Raw genomic sequence first — 23,257 nt, forward strand, 5'->3', positions numbered from 1 at the left:
TTCCTACCCCTGTTTTTCACATTCTGTCTAAACACAGATTTTCAGTGCATTTTATTTGGATTTAGGATGATGGACCAACATGGAGTAGTGAATTGTTTGCAAGCAGAAGGCAAATCTTACACTAGCTACGTTTACATGCGCAAAATTTCCCCGATCCGATCCAAACCTTGGTTGATCGGAAATTCAAAATCTCCGTTTACATGGACACTAAATGAAATGATCCGATCATGACGTGTGTATACATGTATCAAGCGTTGGATCAGATTAAATCTTTTAAGCATGCGCAGAACTTCCTGACAAACTTGGCAGTTCTGTCTGCGTCTGGTTTTTGGGAGGCCTGACAAACGAAGCGCTCGGAGCGAGCGGAAAGAAAAAAGGAGAGAGGAGGAAAAAAGCGCTTGGCAGCGAAATGTCCGAGAGAAAATGTAGAGAATGAGCGATTGAACCGGCGTGGGAGAGCGAGTGGGCTGTGGAGAGGAAGAAGAGGAAGAGGAGGAGGATAAATTCCTGCTTCCTGCAGCTTTAAATTAACTTATAAGTCGGCGTTCCTAGACTCCCCCCGCCATGTTGTTCACAGCGAGAGCGAGAGCGACCGGTGATTTCCTGTTGTTGACAAGGCGGAAAACGTCACGCTGACGTCGCACACATGCGCAGTGAAGATTATTTTACTCTTTAGATCCGAATGGGTGTTTACATGGACGCCAATCGGAATGGCGATCGGCAAAAACCACCTCTCTCATTCGGAATTAAATTTAGATCCGATCGGACCGAATCGGATTAGAATCTTCAGTCTGACATGTTTACATGAAACATTTTTGATCTGATCAGGCCTTCAATCCGATTAGTTGTGTCCATGTAAACATAGCCATTGTTTTAAAATGTTTAATGAACATAAGTACATATTTTTATTCAACCCCTCCTGAATAAGTTTGGTTTAAAACTGCTTTTCACTGCAGTAATAGTTGCAAGACTAATTTTGCACATATTAAAATCCTTATCCATTCCTTATGATTGGTTAGACGGAGAGGTTTGTCAATGTTAGTTTTAGAGTCTTCATATGATTTTTCCTTTAGATTTAGGTCTAAACATTCATTGATCCATTTTATCATAGGAGTATGCTTTTATCCTTTTTATCACAGATGTTTTTTTGTTCCCATTTTCTTCTTTTGTTTAGCTACATCTAGTAGTTTCCTTTTCAACTTTGACCACAACTGACTGATAGCTGCAGATCAGCGTTCCAATAGCATAATGCTTTTTTTTTGCTCCAGCAGTTGATAAGCAGTATTAGTTTTCCATGTTGGCCTAAAAGTTTAACTTTTGTCTTGTCTGACCTAAACCCCTTCTTCCATAAGTTTGCTGTATCATCGTACAAGTCTAATAATGAATTCAACTTGTAGTCTTCTTTAATAATGTCTTTCCTCTGGTCACTCTTACATAAAGGACAGATTTGTAGCATGAATGATGGCATTCATAGTGTCCTGTCTGGCAATGTGGCAATAACAATAATTGTTTTGATGCCAAAAAGAGCCCAAACAGATTTTACTTTCACAAGTGGAGCAGTAGGACTATTGCCATAGTGTTCCGCTTGTTTTATGCATATAACTTAATCTTGTGTTATTGAATTGTTATAATTATTGAAATGAAGTTATTTTGCTTTCAAACAATTCCATATTGAGTATAGAATTAGTAGTACTGGGTACTGACAGTAAATTTAATGTGTTATTTAATTTAGACCACCAGAAAACAGCAAAGTGCTTCCAGAAGTGATCCTTGGGTGTGTTGGCTATGCACTGAGCAGGCATCAGTGCTAAACACACGCCGCCTTCGCCCTCTGGTGGCTTGAGGTAGATTTCAGACCATAGTATTTAAGGAAACTCTCTCCGTGTCCAGTGAGGTGTTTTCTGTGATATTTTTGCTGTTTGTTCTCTAATGTTCTCCGCTTAGTTCTTTACAGAAATGCTGCATTTATGGTGTGATTAAAGTTACACACAGGTTGCATATAGCTGCTGATTATTTTATGGCATTTCCTTCATGCATTTCAAAGGAGTTAATACAAACACTCCACAGTTCTTATTTAAAAAACTTTATTTTACTCTTCATTTTTCCTCCCCTTAAAAGTGCTCTTCTGCTTTTGTCCGTCATATAAAATACCAATAAAACGCACTGAATTTTGTGGTTGTAAAGTGGCAAAATGTGAGAGTTGAAGGAGTTGTAACACTTTTTGCAAGACACTGTACATTCAGCACATGCAGGTAGTGACGCACAAGCAGTCAGGTAATCATTCAGGATGAATTCAGACTGTTTAGGCTGTGTTATAAGTTAACATAGTGCCAGATGGTGTCCATTTTGTCTTGGTGTTTAGCATTTGTTTGTCTTCCTCAGTCCACTGATAGTTTGTTGGTCTCATTTTTTCTGGTAGCCTTCCTCCAAACACTGACAGTGTTACTGTAGCTGCAGTGGAACAACTGAGACCCTCTGAGGACATGGTCTCCTTTAGGCTAGTGAGGTACGTAGGTTTGCTGAAAGCATTTCTTTATACCACCTGTAGGACGTAAACAAAAAATGTGGACACCGACCATTTGGACGTTTGATGATGATGCTATGCTGTTCTCTTCGCCTAGTGTAATGTTCTCGTAACACATGTATAAAAAAATAAAAATACTTTTTTTTTTGTCTTTGACTGTGATGTGATGCTGCACCGTCAGAAGATTTACTATTTGCATGCATGCTCCAACAGAGCCTTTTGTGAATGGATGAGCTTTTGAAAACATTTTTCAAACATTGTTTGTTTTGTACAGTTAATTGTGCATGTGTTCTGTGCTTATTTTGACAAACAGTCATGTTAGTCTATTTTTCCTATGAAAAAAACAAAACAGAATTGTGTCCACCACAACCTGGAACACACCTGTAACCTCATGGTGGACCAGGAGTTCCCTCCTGCATTTATCCCATCCTACTAATAATTATGTATAGTAATGACAGCAAACCAGTGTGAGGAAATCTTTATTATTTTGAAGTGCATACAATATTGGTTTTGTAACTTCTGTAATTGAGGTCATGATGTACATGGAAAGGTTTTCACAGAAGCTTCAATTTTTTGGCGAAAACTGGATTTAACTGTTTTGTTGTATGCTACACACTATGTAAAGATGAAAATGTCTTTAGTATAATCCAATGAAAATGCAGGAGGATGAACAGCTTGTCCCGACTGTAAATATGTTTGCAAACAATCTGAGTGTCTGTTTTCACTATAACCAATGTCTATACACATAAATAAAAAGGTTTATTAACTTACTGGCTTATGCATGGATTCTTCCAGTATATTGTATATAAAAAACATGACCGACACATTAATCACAATCCTACTATTTTTTGCAAATAATCAGGCTTTACTTTATAACATCAAGATGAGTTTGAGTATTAAGGATCTGTTCTCTTTGAAGCATCTCTTGGTGAACATGAAGAGTTAAAGGTAATTTGAACACTTTAAAGGACTGAAAAAAAACATTTGGAACCATAAACATGGAGGATTTAGATGAAAATATGAATAAAAAATTACTTTCATAGCTTATATGTATAAAGCACTTTAAAATGTACTGTGAAAAATAAATTGCTGAAGTGCATGTTTGATAATCTATTAACAATATACAAGTAGGAAATAAAATCACAACTGGCTCAGTTTTTTCTGATTTCAATTAGAACGGCTCATATTTTTTTCTTTTTCTACCTATCTTAGCCAAGGGTATCTAGGCTTTCTCATTCATCTGGCTTAGGTGTGGCTGGATCAGGAAGCAAGATGTCTGTTGATGACTCCCCAATGCTGTGGCTTTGATAGCGGGGAACTCCATACAACAACAACAAATCTAGGTCTTTTTTTGTCTCACTTGCAGAAGGAGAATTTATTTGAGACTGTTGAGAAAAGACGTCAGTATATTTTTCAGAATGGCTTTGACTATAAGGGCCACCATCCTGTGTGTCAAATAAGGGACCTGAGTCTTTATCTAAAGCTTCCCAGTGTCTCCTCTCATGTGACATGGCTTTTAAGGCACTGAGGCCTTTCCTCCCCTTTGCCCCTAATGAAACTGTCAATGTCTCATTTGTCTTTTGAGGTGAATTTCCAAGAATATTACTAGACAACGGAGCTGACATGTCTCGTTCGGTCTTGGATCTAGATTGTCTCAGTTTCATCTGTATGATGTCTTCAAAGCTTGTATTTGAAGCAGCTTTTGGAGTAAGAGATCCGTCGATGTCATTTGACCCATCTTGTGAAAGATTGGATCTAAGATCATAGATTTGACTCTCGCCACTTGTGAAGGAACTTTTTGGTACTGATGATTTGAAAATGGAACGTTTATAGCTAATAATTGATTCCTCTGTTGGCCCTACAGTTGTCGATACCTGTCTGTTTTGCACCATGTTTTGTTTTGTCAGGTTTTCATTCTGGCTGAAGAAAGGTGGGGTATTGCCTAGCTCTGGAGATGGTGCCTTAATATCCAAACGCCTCTTGATGCGTGGAATCCCACTACCCAAGTCAGTAATGCTGTGGACTTTTGTCTCGTCCTCGCCGCTTGAAGAGGATTCAGAAGTCTCTTTCGGTGGTGTAGTTAAATCCTTGTTCTCATTAAAACTGTGTTTCTCATTTATTCTCTGTAGAATTACATCTGAGAAGGTAAACCTGTCATTTGTCTCCTTCAGAGGAGGAGAAGGATTAACTTGATAGGTTTCCTGTACTGGCGATGCGCCTCTATGCATTATTTCCTGGATCCGACCAACCCTTTTCTTTATTCTTTGTCTTCTTCCTGAGCCACTTTCACTACTGGTAGAGATAGGGGAGTCAGGTGGGGGTGGGGACTTCGGATCAGATGCTTCTGTTGATGTAATTTCGAGATGCTTTCGGAAGCGGGAAACACCAAGATTCATTGTGGCCCATCTTAACTGAAGCTCTGGGTCTATCTCTACTGTTGCTCTGCTGTTGTCACTTGTTGGCATGTTCTTGCGGTCATCTGAAATAACAGTATATTTTTCTAATGTAATTTTTCTGTCTGGTTTTGGACTATAAGACATGTTTTTCCAAGGAAGTGTCTGTGGCCTTATTGTCTTCTTCTCTGAGACTGCCGATATAAAAGATATATCATTTCCAAATTTGGCCTTATTGTTTGTTTTATCCTCATCACTTTCACTACTGGATGACTGTGACTCAGATTTGTTTAGACCCAAAGATGAGCTACGGTTGGGTCCCATAGGTAACAATAAGGATGGAGCTTTACTATCTACATGCCTGTTGAAGGATTGATTGACTCCTTCATGTCTTCGGTCTCTGTCAGCTTTTAGTGAAGGGTCTGCAGTCAAACCAACACTTTTAATACTGCCAGAGGATGATAGAGGAGGAACATAAGCTTTGACATCAAGATGTTTTTTTATTCTTGATGTTTGGCTAAGATCAAGGACAGGCCATGTATTTTCTGGTTTAGAGCTAACTGTTAGAGGTACTTCAGGTGGAGGTTTTGAGGTAAGCAATTCCTCCTGCTTTTGTTTAATCACATGCCCCTTTGTTTCACTCTCACTGTCACTACTAGAGGATGAACCAGAATTAGGAGATGGTGCTTTAATGTCAAGACGCCTCTTGATGCGAGGAAGATTGAAAATGTTGATAGCTGGCCACTGTCCATCTGGATCAAACCCTTTTGTAGTTGTGTCTTGAAAAGAGAGATGGGGAGGATGGAATAATACTGGCTTCCTGATTTCTTTTGTTTCATTTGCACTGTAACTTGCAGATGATGAATCTAATTGTGCTGTAGGTGCTTTGATATCTAAACGCTTTTTAAATCGTGTTACTCTCCAAAGATCAAGGGAAGGCCATTGGTTTTCCAGCTTTTGGCTTGGTGTTTGGCTTGTTTGAAGTGGATTTCTTGAAATATGAATCTCCTCTTGTTTCTGTTTTATATGGTCCTCTTTGTCATCACCACTGTCACTACTAGAAGATGAATCTGAATCTGTAGATGGTCGCTTAATATCTGAGGTTCTTTTGTGTTCTGTTGTTTTTCCAAGATCAGGCGGAGGTCCAAGCTTTTCTGGTTTAGAGTGTACTGTTGGAGAAGCTTGAATTGAAAGCACATTTTCTCTCTTTTGTTTTGTCTCATGGCTTCTTAAATCATCTTCACTATCACTGTTGGATGATGCATCTGAATAGGCTAAAGCAGGTTTGATATCCAGCTGCCTTTTTATCGTGATTTTCCCAGGATCCATTACAGGCCCCCGGTTTGCTGGCTGTTGAATTGCTGAAGTTATGCTAACTGGAACTTTTGATATAGGAAACTCTTTTTGACTCTTTTTTGTCATATGGCCTTTTGTTTCATTTTTACTGTCACTGGCAGATGAATCTAGATCTGCTGCAGGTGCTTTGATATCCAGACGTTTTTTAAATCGTGTTACTTTCCAAAGATCAAGGGAAGGCCATTGGTTTCCTTGATGTTGACTAGGCATTTGGTTTGTTTTTAGTAGATTCTGTGAAAAATGCAACTCTTCTTGTTTTGGCTGTGCCATATGGTGTTTTGTTTCACTATCACTACTAGAAGAGGAATCTGAATCTGTTGAGGTTGCTTTGATATCTACAGGTTTGTTGAATTCTGTATTTTTTTCCAGATCTGGGGGAGGCCAACGATTTTCTGGTTTAGGTATTATAGTTGGGGAAACTTTAGTTGGAAGGTTTGACATTACCAGTTCTTGCTTTTGTTTCATCATGTGGCTTCTTGTTTCATCCTCACTGTCACTAGACGATGATTCTGATTGTGTTTTGGGCGTTTTGATATCCAGACGTGGTCTTATCTGTGTTGCTTTCCCAAAATCCAGTACAGGCCACTGGTTTCCTGGTTTTTGACTTGCTGTGGTTATGTTAACTGGAACCTTTGATATAAGAGATTCTTCTTGGTTTTGTTTTGTCATATAGTCTATTGTTTCCTTATGACTGCCATTAGCAAAGGATACATCTGAATCTGCTGTAGGTGCTTTGATATCCAGACGCTTTTTAAATCGCGTTACACTCCAAAGATCAAGTGAAGGCCATTGGTTTCCTTGATGTTGACTAGGCTTTTGGCTTGTTTTAAATGTATTTCTTGATGAATGTAACTTCTCCTGGTTTTCTTTGACCGTATGGGCTTGCCTGTCATCATCGCTGTCACTACTAGAAGATGAATCTGTTGCATGCTTTGACATCACCAATTCCCCTTGCTTTTGTTTCATTACTTGTCCTCTTGTTTCATTCTCACTGTAAATACTAGATGATGAATCTGGATCTGGTGTGGGGACTTTGATATTCAGGTGTCTTTTTGTTGGAGTTATTTTCCTAAGATCCAGTGCAGGCCACTGGTTTTCTGGATTTTGACTTGCTGTAGTTCTATTGGCCAAGACATTTACTATTGGTAACTCCTCTTGCTTCTGCTCTGTCAGATGTTTTTTTGTTTCACTATCACTAGAAGAAGATGTATCAGAGTCTGTGGATTGTCCCTTGACATCTAGAGGTTTCTTGAACTGTGTTTTTACAAGATCAGATGGAGGCCAACGGTTTTCGGGTTTAGGTCTTACTGTTGGGGAAACTTTAGTTGGAAACTTGTACATCAACATCTCTTCTTGCTTTTGTTTCAACACATAGCCTCTTGTTTCATTCTCACTGTCATTACTAGAGGATGAATCTGAATGTGCCCTGGGTGCTTTGATATCCAGGCGTCTTTTTATTTTTGCTACTTTCCCAAAATCAAGTGCAGGCCATTGGTTTACTGGATTTTGACTTGCTCCAGTTATGTTCAATGGAACTTTCAATATGGCTAGTTCCTCATGCCTCTGTTTCCTTATATGCTCTTGGCTTTCATTGTCGCTGTCACTAGAAGAAGATGAATCACCCTCCGATGATGGCTCCATGATATCTTGAGGTTTCTTGAATTCTTCAATTAGTTCAAGATCCGGTGGTGGCCAACGCTTTTCTGGCTTAGGTCTTACTTGTGGGGAAACTTTAGTTGACATAATCAACTCTTTTTGCTTAATATCAATCATGTGTCCTCTTGTTTCATCCTCACTGTCACTACTAGATGATGAATCTGAATGTGCTCTTGGTGCTTTGAAATCCAGGCGCCTTTTTATCTTTGTTACTTTCCCAAAATCAAGTGCCGGCCAATGATTTGCTTGCTTTTGACTTGCTGTGGATCTGTTGGCCAAAACATTTAATATTGGTAACTCCTCTTGCTTCTGCTTTATCATTTGGTATTTTGTTTCATCATCACTGTCACTGGCAGAAGATGAATCAGAGTCTGTTAATGGTGACTTAGTATCTAGAGGTTTCTTGAATTCTGTTTCTGTGAGATCAGGTGGTGGCCAACGGTTTTCTGGCTTAGGTCGCATTGTTGGGGAAACTTTAGTTGGAAGCTTTGACATAACCGGTTCCTCTTGCTTTTGTGTCATCACATATCGTCTTGTTTCATCTTCGCTGTCACTACTTGATGACGAATCTGATTCTGCTCTAGATGCTTTGATATCCAGGCGCGTTTTTATCTTTGTTACTTTCCCAAAATCAAGAGCCGGCCACTGGTTTTCTGGATTCTGACTTGCTGTAGATCTGTTGGCTGAAACATTTACTATATTAGGCTCCACTTGCTTCTGCTTTGTCATATGGTATTGTGTTTCATCATCACTGTCACTGGCAGAAGATGAATCTGAGTCTGTTAATGGTGCTTTAGTATCTAGAGGTTTCTTGAGTTCTTTTATTTCCAGATCAGGTGGAGGCCAACGGTTTTCTGGTTTAGGTCTCATTGTTGGAGAAACTTTAGTTGGAAGCTTGGACATAACCAGTTCCTCTTGCTTTTGTGTCATCACATAGGCTCTTGTTTCATCCTCGCTGTCACTACTTGATGATGAATCTGAATGTGCTCTTGGTGCTTTGATATGCAGGCGCCTTTTTATCTTTGTTACTTTCCCTAAATCAAGTGCTGGCCAGTGATTTGCTTGCTTTTGACTTTCTGTGGATCTGTTGGCCAAAACATTTAATATGGGTAACTCCTCTTGCTTCTGTTTTGTCATATGGTATTTTGTTTCATCATTACTGTCACTGGCAGAAGATGAATCAGAGTCTGTTAATGGTGCCTTAGTATTTAGAGGTTTCTTAAGTTCTGTTTTTGCGAGATCAGGTGGTGGCCAACGGTTTTCTGGTTTAGGTCTCATTGTTGAGGAAACTTTAGTTGGAATCTTTGACATAACCAGTTCCTCTTGCTTTTGTGTCTTTACATATCGTCTTGTTTCATCTTCACTGTCACTACTTGATGATGAATCTGAATGTGCTTTTGGTGCTTTGATATCCAGGCGCCTTTTTATCTTTGTTACTTTCCCAAAATCAAGTGCTGGCCAAAGATTTGCTTGCTTTTGACTTGCTGTAGATCTGTTGGCCAAAACATTTAATATGGGTAACTCCTCTTGCTTCTGTTTTGTCATATTGTATTTTGTTTCATCATCACTGTCACTGGCAGAAGATGAATCTGAGTCTGTTAATGGTGCCTTAGTATCTAGAGGTTTCTTGAGTTCTGTTTTTGCGAGATCAGGGTAAGGCCAACGGTTTTCAGGTTTAGGTCTCATTGTTGGGGAAACTTTAGTTGGAAGCTTTGACATAACCAGTTCCTCTTGCTTTTGTGTCATCACATATCGTCTTGTTTCATCTTCACTGTCACTACTCGATGATGAATCTGAATATGCTCTTGGTGCTTTGAAATCCAGGCGCCGTTTTATCTTTGTTACTTTCCCAAAATCAAGTGTCGGCCAATGATTTGCTTGCTTTTGACTTTCTGTGGATCTGTTGGCCAAAACATTTAATATGGGTAACTCCTCTTGCTTCTGTTTTGTCATATAGTGTTTTGTTTCATCATCACTGTCACTGGCAGAAGATGAATCAGAGTCTGTTGATGGTGCCTTAATATCTAGAGGTTTCTTGAGTTCTGTTTTTGTGAGATCAGGGTAAGGCAAGTGGTTTTCTGGTTTAGGTCTCATTGATGGGGAAACTTTCGTTGGAAGCTTTGACATAACCAGTTCATCTTGCTTTTGTGTCATCACATATTTTCTAGTTTCATCTTCACTGTCACTACTCGATGATGAATCTGAATGTGCTCTTGGTGCTTTGAAATCCAGGCGCCGTTTTATCTTTGTTACTCTCCCAAAATCAAGTGCCGGCCAATGATTTGCTTGCTTTTGACTTTCTGTGGATCTGTTGGCCAAAACATTTAATATTGGTAACTCCTCTTGCTTCTGTTTTGTCATATGGTGTTTTGTTTCATCATCACTGTCACTGGCAGAAGATGAATCTGAGTCTGTTAATGGTGCCTTAGTATGTAGAGGTTTCTTGAGTTCTGTTTTTGTGAGATCAGGTGGTGGCCAACGGTTTTCTGGCTTAGGTCTCCATGTTGGGGAAACTTTAGTTGGAAGCTTTGAGATAACCAGTTCCTCTTGCTTTTGTGTCATCACATATCGTCTTGTTTCATCTTCACTGTCACTACTTGATGACGAATCTGAATGTGCTCTTGTTGCTTTGATATCCAGGCGCCTTTTTATCTTTGTTACTTTCCCAAAATCAAGTGCCGGCCAATGATTTGCTTGCTTTTGACTTTCTGTGGATCTGTTGGCCAAAACATTTAATATGGGTAACTCCTCTTGCTTCTGTTTTGTCATATGGTGTTTTGTTTCATCATCACTGTCACTGGCAGAAGATGAATCTGAGTCTGTTAATGGTGCCTTAGTATCTAGAGGTTTCTTGAGTTCTGTTTTTGTGAGATCAGGTGGTGGCCAACGGTTTTCTGGTTTAGGTCTCATTGTTGGGGAAACTTTTGTTGGAAGCTTTGACATAACCAGTTCCTCTTGCTTTTGTGTCTTTACATATTGTCTTGTTTCATCTTCACTCTCACTACTCGATGATGAATCTGAATGTGCTCTTGGTGCTTTGATATCCAGGTGCCGTTTTATCTTTGTTACTTTCCCAAAATCAAGTGCCGGCCACTGGTTATCTGGATTCTGACTTGCTGTGGATCTGTTGGCTGAAACATTTACTATAGGTAACTCCTCTTGCTTCTGCTTTATCATGTGGTATTTTGTTTTATCATCACTGTCACTGGCAGAAGATGAATCAGAGTCTGTTAATGGTGCCTTGGTATCTAGAGGTTTCTTGAATTCTGTTCTGGCAAGATCAGGTGGTGGCCAACGGTTTTCTGGCTTAGGTCTCCATGTTGGAGAAACTTTAGTTGGAAGCTTTGACATAACCAGTTCCTCTTGCTTTTGTGTCATCACATATTGTCTTGTTTCATCTTCACTGTCACTACTTGATGACGAATCTGAATGTGCTCTTGGTGCTTTGATATCCAGGCGCCTTTTTATCTTTGTTACTTTCCCAAAATCAAGTGCCGGCCAATGATTTGCTTGCTTTTGACTTTCTGTGGATCTGTTGGCCAAAACATTTAATATGGGTAACTCCTCTTGCTTCTGTTTTGTCATATGGTGTTTTGTTTCATCATCACTGTCACTGGCAGAAGATGAATCTGAGTCTGTTAATGGTGCCTTAGTATCTAGAGGTTTCTTGAGTTCTGTTTTTGTGAGATCAGGTGGTGGCCAACGGTTTTCTGGTTTAGGTCTCATTGTTGGGGAAACTTTTGTTGGAAGCTTTGACATAACCAGTTCCTCTTGCTTTTGTGTCTTTACATATTGTCTTGTTTCATCTTCACTGTCACTACTCGATGATGAATCTGAATGTGCTCTTCGTGCTTTGATATCCAGGTGCCGTTTTATCTTTGTTACTTTCCCAAAATCAAGTGCCGGCCACTGGTTATCTGGATTCTGACTTGCTGTGGATCTGTTGGCTGAAACATTTACTATAGGTAACTCCTCTTGCTTCTGCTTTATCATGTGGTATTTTGTTTTATCATCACTGTCACTGGCAGAAGATGAATCAGAGTCTGTTAATGGTGCCTTGGTATCTAGAGGTTTCTTGAATTTAGGTCTCAATGTTGGGGAATCTTTAGCTGGAAGCTTTGACATAACCATTTCATGTTGTTTCATCACATAGCCTCTTGTTTCGTCCTCGCTGTCACTACTTGATGATGACTCTGATTCTGCTCTAGGTGCTTTGATATCCAGGCGCCTTTTTATCCGTATTACTTTTCCAAAATCCAGTTTAGGCCAATGCTTTGCTTGCTTTTGGCTTGCTTTGGATCTGTGTGCCAAAACATTTAATATAGGTAATTCATTTTCCTTCTGTTTTGCCATTTGGTATTTCCTTTTATCATCACTGTCACTGGCAGAAGATGAATTGGAGTCTGTTGATGGTGTCATGATATCTAGAGGTTTCTGGAATGATGTTTTTCTAAGATCAGGTGGAGGCCAATGGCTTTCTCGTTCAGAACTTACTTTAGGAGAAACTTCAACTGGAAGCTCTGACATCGCCTCTTGCTTTTGTTTTATCATGTGTCCTCTTATTTTGTACTCACTGTCACTACTAGAAGATGAACCAGAACTTTTTAATAGTGCTTTGATATCAAGACGCCTCTTGAGAGAAGGAATGTGCTCAAGATCTACAGCAGGCCAAGTTCCATCTGAATTATAAACTTGTGTTGTAGATGTTTGGAATGAATGTTGTTGAGTATTGGTTCTGCTTTTAACATTGACATAAGAGATATTTTCCCCGCTTTCACTGTCTGAAGAAGATGAATGAGTTGCAGGTTTTGATTTTAGTGCAAATTTTCTTCTCTTCTTGTCTGTTCTTTGTTTGATTTTAGTCTGTGTTGCATCCTTGTTACTGTAGCTGGAATCAGATGAGAGAGAATTATCTTGTGTTTCCTCTGGTCTTTTTGAATCATAGCTGTTCTTGACTTGATGCACATTTGAAGAAAAAGAAACGGGTACACTGCCTATATTACTGGATGGACTTTGAGCAACATCGCTGAATTCAAATTGTTCCTCATCACCCTGAGAGTCTTCAGAGCTTGCTTGGTGTGTCTTATTTGTTTGAGGGGAAGATGATCTGTTGAGTTGGGTTTTTGTTTTTGTGGTTTTAGAAAAATCTGCTCTCTTCAGTGACTCTTCTACCAGCTGAAGAGACTTTGGCTTTGTGTGGTCTCTGGTCCTTTGGTCTGCTTCTGATGCATTTTGAGAGGAATTTGAGGATGATGAGGATGAACTGCTTCTTCTCTCCTCTAGCTCATCTGGATCTGGAATGTGTTCAAACTTCATGTTGCGGAGGCGTTCTGCAGCCATTTCTGCTGAGCTGCTGTCATCACTTTGTTTGTCCTTGCGATACTTATGCATGTCAACCCCTTCTTGATACTCAGACAACTCACTGCTTCTAAAGCTCTCCTGATTTCCATGTGCAACAGTATCATAATATTGCACGTTGCTTTCCTCTGTAAATTCTACACTGCTAAATGTGACTCTTCTTTCCCTGTGATGTTCTGCCTCTCGCTCCTCTGCATTGGAAAACGCATGGTTTTCGTACTGTCCCCGTTGAACTGAAGTGGCTGTATGAGTTTCACGGCGAGCTTCCTTTTTCGAGACCCTTCTCCAAAGCCTATCAATACAAGGTCTGGCCAGGACTCCGAGAATAAACGCTAACAGAAATGTGAATAAAATTGATAGACACACTCCCAGAGCTAAGTCTCCCGGTGTAAAGGTTTGAGCTGTTTTGCTGCTAGTGTTTTGGGCCCTGGGTAAACTTCTTACTTTTCTGGCCTCCCTTGTTTCACTGATTTGGAGATTAAAAACAGACAGAACTTGGTCTTCTTCAGAAACACACACATAAAGTCCTGCATCTCCCTCTGAAAACTCTCTGATATGAAGACGAGCTTCATGCTGGTCCACAGATGCTAGACCACTTGGAGTCCACCATGCTGACTCTAAAGAAAATACAAAACAGTAGTGTTAGAACAAATGGCCATTGTTAAGTATCTAGCTCCTGATATTAATATTTATTGTGTGACCTTGTTCTGAGCAGAAGAGTAAGATCTCAGCTCCACTGTAGACTGTCAGATCTTGGTGAAGATTTGGTTTGTTTTCACTACTTAAACATTTTAGGTCCTCCTCATTCAGCTGTAGAAGATCTTTGCCCGAGACGGTGGAAGGAAAAGCACATATGATGTTCCAGGCCTGCAGGCCTCTGGTACTGTCATAGGTCATCTGCCTTTTTAGATTTCGAGCGTTGCAATCACAGCGCCACCTGTTTCCACTCAACTTAACATCTGCTCCAATATTGCGCAGAGTGAGGTATGTCAATTGCTGCATGTTTGTCAACATGTTGAAGCTCAGGTCAAGGACCTTTGGGGGGGATTAAATATAGGTAATTAGCTTTTATTTATTTATCACTTATCACAGCAGGTTTTAACTAGAAGCATTTCTGCAGAAAATGTCACATGCACAAAGCAAAAATAAACAGCGAGTCAATATTTGGTTTAAAAGCAACATTTATTCTATTATAGAAAATAAAAACAGGCTTACCTTGAGTTGATCCAAATTGTGGAACAGTTTTGGATGGAGATGTGTAATAAAGTTGTGCTGTAAATGAAGCTCTTGGAGTTGATGAAGGTCACTGAGGATTCCCGGTTTAAGGTTTGAAATCCTGTTGAAGGACAGCTGTACAATCTGCAAAGATTTGATAGTGTCCAGCCCTATAAAAAAAAAAGAAAATAAACTAAATAATTAAAATTCACCATCATGATGGAGTGATTTAAAAAAAAAAAGGAAAAAATGTACATGAATATAATTTTGCCCCCTTTATGAGCATCAAATTTTCTTATGTTGGAACCAAAAACTTGAATGCGTTTTAAACAGCATTTTTTTTTACAGCAACTGAAAAAAATTGTGCATAATTTTAGTGAAACCAAAAAAATAAATTTGTTATATTTTACAAATAAAATGTAAAAAGTTATGTGTATTAAAGCCACTCTACTCATCTCATTTTGAATCTCACATCAGAATTTCAGACATTTTATTCAGCTGTTGCCACATTTAAGGCAGCGACAGACATGAACTGTTTTGTCTTCAAGTTCACATTCGAGTCTAATAATGACCATAACATACTACCATAACATTTTAGTCAAGGAATAGTAATGTGTTAGAATTAGAGAAGCAGGCAAGGGGCTTTATGGTTCTGTTTGAGCTAAGGGGTCCACAGCCCATTTGGGATTTCTGTCTCGAAAACTTTGTGCATTCCATAAACCTGTCCTGTAAGAAAGACCAAGAAAGACCGAAAGAACAATGAAAGCCAAAGGAAATCCTGTTTGATGTTTGCCACAAACCAGGTAGAAGAAACAGGAAGTATAGGTCTGAAACCCAGTTCAGAGAAAACTATAAATTTCCTTTTTGTCCTGCATGCAAAACATCATGCCAACACTATTGCTACCAGGAAACATGGTGGTGGCTGCATTATGGGTTGGACTTCCTGAAGAGGGAAATAAATTCTGGTCAGAGTTTATGGAAACAAATGGATATAGCCAAATACAGTAAAGTCCAGGAAGAACACTTGCTATAGGTTATAAAAGACCAGATATTGAGAAGAACAACAGCCCTAAATGAACAACAAAAGCTGGGATCATTAAGATCAAAATGTCCCCACATGTTAAAAAGTCAAAACTTAAATGCAATTTCGAAGCTGTGGCAAGACTGGAAACTGATGCTCTCACATGTTCTCCATCTGGTCTGACTGAGCTCAGGCTTCTCTTCCTGATATGCAAAAATGGTGGAGCCATAACCCAAATGATTGGAGTTCTTAAAATGATTCACACAGGAGGGCTGAAAAGAAACCCATCTTACACATTCCTTTTTTATGTCAAAATGAAAGCTGTCTTTGGTCTTTTCTTTCAACTAACTAGAACTGGCACTCCAGGACTCTCAGAACAGCTCTTGCAAATTAAATTTGATGAGCCATCTGCAACCGTTGTCACAAAAAAAGCTAAAGAAATACTTTTCTATGAAAAAAGAACAGATTCAGGCTACCACCAGGAGGTATGTTATATGACAATATCATAATTATTTTACTGCACACTCACACCTTTTTCAAGCCACTGGAATGTCAATATAAATTGTGAAAGCAGTGTTATCTTGGGAGGTTCACTAATTTGTGCATGGAGCAGAGTTCTAAAGATAATGGATATGACCAGAATGGGTTTGTTATTTGTGTGGAATGCAAAGGCAGACAGACGAATCCGAAGAGCTGGAGAAAGTAAACACACCTTGAACCCAGAGTATAGGCTTCCTTTTTAGGAAGTTTTTTATAATGATGTTTGCTATTCAATGTCTGATTAATGTGACCAGTTTTAGTGACTCAAAGACACATTTATGCCAGTTGTTCCAGAAGGCAAATAAAGGTGCAACTACAGAACTTATCAGATGGATTTTCGTCAGCCACTCCTAAATAGGGATTTATTTCTGGGAACTTTTTCATTCTGTTTGCCTGTTTCAATTTCCCAAAAACATTTAGCTTAACAAAGTATTACTTTATCAGACAATAATTTTGTTAATAATTGTATCACTCATAGTCCAGTTCTGTCAGTTTATCTACCTCTGTATCTACCACAAAACTGCTACGATGTGTTCACTCCAGATAAGAACCAGTACACTGTAGCTGACATGTCAGGTACAGTTTAGCCCAAAAATGAAATGAGAAAATCTCTCTAAAAAGACAATACAACAAAAGAAAAGTGAGAATTAGTTTTGAAACATAATAAATGATCCTTTTCGTTATTATCAAAATTATTGTTTCTCTTTTAAATAGTGAAAAAATGCAAAGGGGCATTAGAACATATTTTTATTGTTGTTTATATAATTTTTGTCTGGTAATAACGTAGTTTCAGATTTAGAACAGGAATCTTATAACGTCAGTATTACTTCAGTAGGAAGGGGCATACTGATAAGATTAAAAGCTTTAAATCTAAATCTGCCAGGAGTTTGATTGATTTTGGGTTTACCTGTCAACTTCCGAACTTTACTGGTTTGGTTTGGAGTTGTACCATCTTTAACTGTTGGGATTTTTATTAAAGTTCAAAGGTGATAATATCAGTAAACAACTCTGTTCTTTAAGGTTGTTGCACCTTTCAATAACAAAAATGAAACTAACTTGACAAAAGGTGTGATATCTGCATTTCTGTCTGCAGATAAATCATATTTCTATGTTTTACCTCTTTATGCGGGTCGTGTATATGAGTTAGTTATTAATCGTTAATTAATGTGCTATAAAATAAAACGTAAAAGGCCTCTCATAATCGACTTGTGTCTTAATCTTTATTTATAATCTTTGAAATGACAACCAATCAACTATTATTTAACAATCCTGTTTTTCAGCTGCCTTGGAAAAGTGTTTAGTCCATATTAGCTCTCATTGTGTCATCTAATAAATGTCTAAAACTTCAACTCATAAGGAACTTTTTAGGATACTGCATAAAACTAATTGTGCTGATTCCAGTTCTTTAATACTTTTGTCCCTTCAATGATTGTTATTATAGAGATCTATTCATGGATCAATTGGTTCTTCTTGAACAGGATACTAAAGGTGCTGATAAAATGTGTAGCAAGTCTTTATTAATTAATTTCATATTAGCAAAAATTCTTTAATAAATTTCTAATATCAGGGGCAAGTAGGAAAAAAATCTGTTTTCTAGTTTCTGTCTTGCTTTTTTCTTTTCGGATCATGGCTTAGGTTTTCTAGAAGATTGCTGCTGAAATAATCAGCTTTTCTTTTTCCTGGTAAAGCCTATCTGATTTTTTTGTTGTTGTTGTTTTGTTGTAACGCTATTATTTCAAATATTCAGTGATTTTATGCACTCTAACAAGTTTATGACCTTCAGCATCAATCCATCAAACACAACGGCTGCAGTGAAGAACATCTGACTGAAGCACTCACTTCAAATCAAAGTCCGAGCACAGTTTAAGTCAATCCAACATGTTTCATTTTCTTTTTTAATTCATAATGAATTGGACTTCTGGTTTACATGTTTACAATATGTCATAAAAGATTAATTCAGATTTCCTGGGATCCCAAAATTCTAGTCTCTACTGCACAGTGAGCCATTAAAAGAGTCCATATATATATATATATATATATATATATATATATATATATATATATATATGTATATGTGTGTGAATATTGTGTGAATATTGTGGCACCAAGGCCAAATAAAACTGAACAGATGGCTCTTAAAGTTCTCTCATATAACTGCCGTGGCCTGCGCTTGGGCCATAGTGCAGAGGACAAAGCTCGCCGGGTTGTTGTAGACCAACTTCTGAGTCAATGTGATGTGCTGTGTCTACAAGAGACTTTTCTGACAAAGCAGGATTTAGAAGGACTGAACTCTATAAATGAGCGTTTCCACGGGGCTGGGGAGTCCAGTGTTGATATTGGGGATAGAATAATACGAGGACGGATTGCCGGTGGTGTGGCAACATTATGGGATAAGAGACTAGATCCTTGTGTTAAAATAATCCGACTGGAAGTGGACTGGTGCATAGCAATACACCTGACACAACATGACAGGGAATGTGTTATCCTGAATGTGTACACCCCATATGAGTGCATTGCTAATGAAACTGAGTATCTTAACAAGCTTGCTTTTATTAACTCTTTTATACAAGATAACAAATTTTTTAATGTGTTTGTTATTGGTGACATGAACTCTGATATCACTGACAGAAAATCTATCTTTGGTACTCATTTAAAGCAGTTTTGTGAGGATAGTGGGTTAATTCTCTCAACGAAAGTTCTGCTGCCTACAGATAGTTTTACATATATTAGTGAGGCATGGCATACAACCTCATGGTTGGATCACTGTGTAACCACAGCAGATGCACATGCCTCATTGACCGACATGAAAATCCTGTATGAATTCTCTACTGCCGATCATATTCCATTTGGGATGCAGATAAATTTACAGTGGTTACCAATGACAGAAAAGTACTCTGAAAGCAACAAATTACACTTAGACTGGAGCTCACTGTCAAAGGAGGATCTGCTATCTTATTCGATGTGCACAGATAACTCACTCAGGAATATCTACTTGCCCAGAGAAGCAGTTAGCTGTAGAGATGCTAATTGTAAAAATTCTGAGCACATAAGATCCATTTGTTCTGTGTATAATGAAATAGTTAATGTTTTGATTGCATCAACTAAACACTTTCATAAACAAATAAAAAAGAAAAATAAGATCAGGCCAGGTTGGAATACCCATGTGGTTGAATTTTTTAATAGAGCTAGAGAGGCTTCTAAGGAATGGATTGAGGCAGGTAGACCAAGATCAGGGCCTGTCTTTGAACATAAAAAGTATACCAATGCCCAATATAAGTATGCTGTGCGTTATATTGGTAAAAATGAAAGAGCAATGAGGTCTGACTCAATGGCCAGAAAACTCTTCTGTAACAATACCCAAGGCTTCTGGAAAGAAGTTAGAGGTATGACATCCTACAAAACATCCCTCCCATGTTCGGTTGATGGCATATCAGACACTGCTAACATTGTGGAGCTGTGGCGCCAACATTACAGCAGATTATTTAATTGCATCCATAGTGAACCATGCACTGCAAACAATGTTGACCATATAGATGAAATCCTGCCTTATGAGGTTCATAAAGCTATTTCCAAATTATCTAACAATAAAGCCACTGGGCTGGATGGAGTCTCAGCTGAACATTTAAAGTATGCAAATGCAAGGCTAGCTCCTCTACTTTCCATTTGTTTCACATCGTTTTTTATTCATGGGCTTTTACCTGACTCTATTTTAAGTGTCCTGTTAGTACCCGTCATTAAAGACAAAACTGGAAACATTGGCAATTCTGATAATTACCGTCCGATAGCGCTGGCCAGCATAGTTTCAAAAATTATTGAATCAATCCTGCTGGACAGGATTTTAGAGGTTATCAAGTCTACAGATAACCAGTTTGGTTTTAAGGCTAGGCTGGGCACAGATATGTGTATATATGCTCTAAAAGAGATTACTTATAAATATAATAAGCAGAACTCTTCAGTGTTTATGTGTTTCCTGGATGCATCAAAAGCATTTGATAGGGTAAACCACAGAAAACTATTCACAAAACTGACACAAAAAGGAGTACCAGAGTATATTGTTCGTATTTTGAAGTACTGGTATACTCAGCAAACACTGCAGATTAAATGGGGGGAATGTGTCTCTGCTCCATTCAAAGTTAGTAATGGGGTGAGGCAGGGCGGGATTTTGTCCCCAGTTCTCTTTAACTTGTATCTGGATGAACTGTCACACAAGTTGAGAGCTTGTCACACTGGTTGTGTGGCTGGTGACTCGGTACTTAATCACCTGATGTATGCAGATGATTTAGTAATATTTAGCCCTAGTACTGCTGGGTTACAGCAACTACTAAACATCTGCTCTGAGTATGGTCTGGAACACGACATAAAGTACAATCCATCTAAAAGTGTGATCATGATCTGTAGGAGTAAGGAAGATAAATCTACTGAGTTTCCAGATTTTTTGCTGTCAAATACTGTGCTGGGCGTAACAAATAAAACCAAGTATCTTGGGCACATCATCACAGAAAATCTGTCAGACGATGAAGATATTTGCAGACAGCGTAGATTGTTGTATGCTCAAGCTAATACCCTTGCACGTAAATTCGGTTCATGTACTGATAAAGTCAAAGTGGAACTGTTTAATGCATATTGTACCTCTCTGTACACTGCTCACCTGTGGACTACCTATAGAAAAGTCAACCTGCAAAGGCTGCAGGTGGCCTATAATGATGCTATGCGGTTACTTTTGAAACGTCCAAGATGGTCCAGTGCAAGTGAGATGTTTGTCACAGCAAGAGTTAATACCCTACAAGCTGTTCTACGAAAGTTAATGTATAAGTTTATTTGTAGGTTAAATGCATCTGAAAACGATATTATTTTGTCACTCACTGATACCACACGTAGTGCAATCCGATATCAGTCTAAGCTGTGGAGACACTGGTATTCCTGTCTTCTTAAAGATCCTATTTAATCGATAATGGTACTTGTATTGTGTTTTTATCATTAACAATTTTTTATTTTATTTTTATGTATGTATTTATTGGACCATGAGTCCGGAATAAAGTTTATCTATCTATCTATCTATCTATCTATCTATCTATCTATCTATCTATCTATCTATCTATCTATCTATCTATCTATCTATCTATCTATCTATCTATCTATCTATCTATCTATCTATCTATCTATCTATCTATCTATCTATCTATCTATCTATCTATCTATCTATCTATCTATCTATCTATCTATCTATCTATCTATCTATCTATATATACATATATATATATATATATACATACACACACACAGTACAGAGCAACAGTTTGGACAAACCTTCTCATTCCAAAAATTGTCTCTTTTTTCATTACTATGTAAAATTTAAATTCACACCGAAGGCATTAAAACTATTAATCACCACGTGTAGAATTACATACTTAACAAGAAAGTGTGAAACAACTGAGAATATGTCGTACATTCTAGGTCCTTCAAAGTAGCCACCTTGTTGTTTTTATTACTGCTTCACATACTCTTGGCATTCTCTTGATGAGCTTCTAGAGGTCGTCACCTGCAATTGTTTTCACTTGAAAGGTGTCCCCCTGTCAGGTTTAATAAGTGGGATTTCTTGCCTTATAGTCCCAAAAAATTGGCAAAACTTTAAAAGTGCAGTCGTAAAAACCATCAAGCACTACAAAGAAACTGGCTCATATGAGGACCGTCCCAGGGAAAGAAGACCAAGAGTCACCTCTGCTGCGGAGAATAAGTTAATCCGAGTCACCAGCCTCAGAAATCGCAGGTTAACCGAAGCTCAGATAAGAGACCAGGTCAATGCCACACAGAGTTCTAGCAGCTGACATATCTCTAGAACACCTGTTAAGAGGAGACTGTGTGAATCAGGCCTTCATGGTAAAATAGCTGCTAGGAAACAACTGCCAAGGACAGGCAACAACCAGAAGAGACTTGCTTGGTCTAAGGAACACAAGGAATGGACATTAGACCAGTGGAAATCTGTGCTTTGGTCTGATGAGTCCAAATTTGAGATCTTTGGTTCCAACCATTGTGTCTTTGTGCAACGCAGAAAAGGTGAACTGATGGACTCTACATGCCTGGTTCCCACCGTGAAGCATGGAGGAGGAGGTGTGATGGTGTGGGGGTGCTTTGCTGGTGACACTGTTCTGGTCTTCCACTGTTTTTATTCATTATTCTATCTATCTATCTATCTATCTATCTATCTATCTATCTATCTATCTATCTATCTATCTATCTATCTATCTATCTATCTATCTATCTATCTATCTATCCACTTATTACTATTGATTGAATTCCATCCTAATAATCAAATAAATACTTCGAAGAGTGACTGAATAAAAAGTTCAGCTTTCAAAGGAATGGATTTAGATTCTAAGATTAAACCCTTGATGCAATAAAAAAGTCTCATAATGCAGTCATATATGAAATCAGCAATACTTTCAGGTTAAAAAGTTAACTTTTCTCAGGATTTAAAGTATTGCTTACAATAGGCTTTATGGTATGTGATTATATTACACCAACTCACCCTCTGGCAGCTGCTCTAGCAGATTCCTCTCAGCTGACAGCAGCTGCAGGGCGGGGGCCCAGGTCTGACATCCCGATCCGCTCCCAGTTTCCGACTGAAACCTGCGATGTCGACCCCTAACATGTGTTTCTATGCAGAGAGACAAATATGGGATGCTGTTGTTTCCCAGCCACAGGCTCCTGAGGCTGGGATGAGGTTGATCAAAAGTCGCAGAGCTGAGGAGGTTGTGAGACAAGTCCAGCTCGGTGATCGAGTCCTGGATGAACTGGGGCACCGATGACAGGCCAGAGGAGGAGCAGTTCAGCAGCGAGGCTCTTTGACAGGTGCAGGATTTAGGACAGGGAGGTGAAGAAGAGGAGCACCAGAGATCCAAGGAAGCCAGAAGCAGCACAACTGCTAAAAAGGACGGGCGGTGTACCGCCATCACCACCCAGCCTTTAAACACCCAATAAACTGAAAATTAAAAAACAAAAACCGTCTCATGAAGTGACTTCATCCCGTTCCGTATCATCACTGAACTTTAAAGATCATTACTCTTTAAATTTACCCTGTGATGAGCAGGATTAAAGAAACCTACCTGTGTATAAGCTCTCACATGAACCTTGTGACTCAAACCATACTGTCCGCAATGTTCTGATCAAAGTCTGAAGATGAATGTTGCTGTTTCA

The 23,257-nt window shown here is 38.7% G+C and overlaps 1 protein-coding gene across 1 annotated transcript; it reads right to left on the minus strand.

The window, feature by feature from the left end:
- Window positions 1-3,880: 3,880 nt before the first annotated feature.
- Window positions 3,881-23,231, minus strand: LOC119793123. Its single transcript, XM_038300105.1, has 6 exons — window positions 23,167-23,231; window positions 22,590-23,042; window positions 14,503-14,672; window positions 13,989-14,322; window positions 8,595-13,904; window positions 3,881-3,909 (listed from the first exon to the last, which is right to left on the minus strand). The coding sequence occupies exons 2-6, from the start codon at window positions 23,011-23,013 to the stop codon at window positions 3,881-3,883; spliced, it is 6,267 nt and encodes a 2,088-aa protein (XP_038156033.1). The 5' UTR covers window positions 23,014-23,042; window positions 23,167-23,231.
- Between the last annotated feature and the right edge of the window lie 26 nt (window positions 23,232-23,257).

The sequence above is a fragment of the Cyprinodon tularosa genome, unplaced genomic scaffold, assembly GCF_016077235.1.
Source record: "Cyprinodon tularosa strain WSP-4 unplaced genomic scaffold, ASM1607723v1 ctg440, whole genome shotgun sequence".
In the NCBI taxonomy this organism is placed as follows: Eukaryota; Metazoa; Chordata; class Actinopteri; order Cyprinodontiformes; family Cyprinodontidae; genus Cyprinodon; species Cyprinodon tularosa.

Excerpts from the sequence above, each read along its gene's own strand:
- LOC119793123 (XM_038300105.1), bottom strand. The coding sequence starts at position 23,013 with ATGGCGGTACACCGCCCGTCCTTTTTAGCAGTTGTGCTGCTTCTGGCT. Across the intron at positions 13,905-13,988 it reads ACTCTTCTGCTCAGAACAAG|AGTCAGCATGGTGGACTCCA; the intron begins GTCACACAATAA and ends TATTTTCTTTAG. Across the intron at positions 3,910-8,594 it reads AGCCAACAGATCTACAGCAA|TCTCAAATAAATTCTCCTTC; the intron begins GTCAGAATCCAG and ends TTTTCTCAACAG.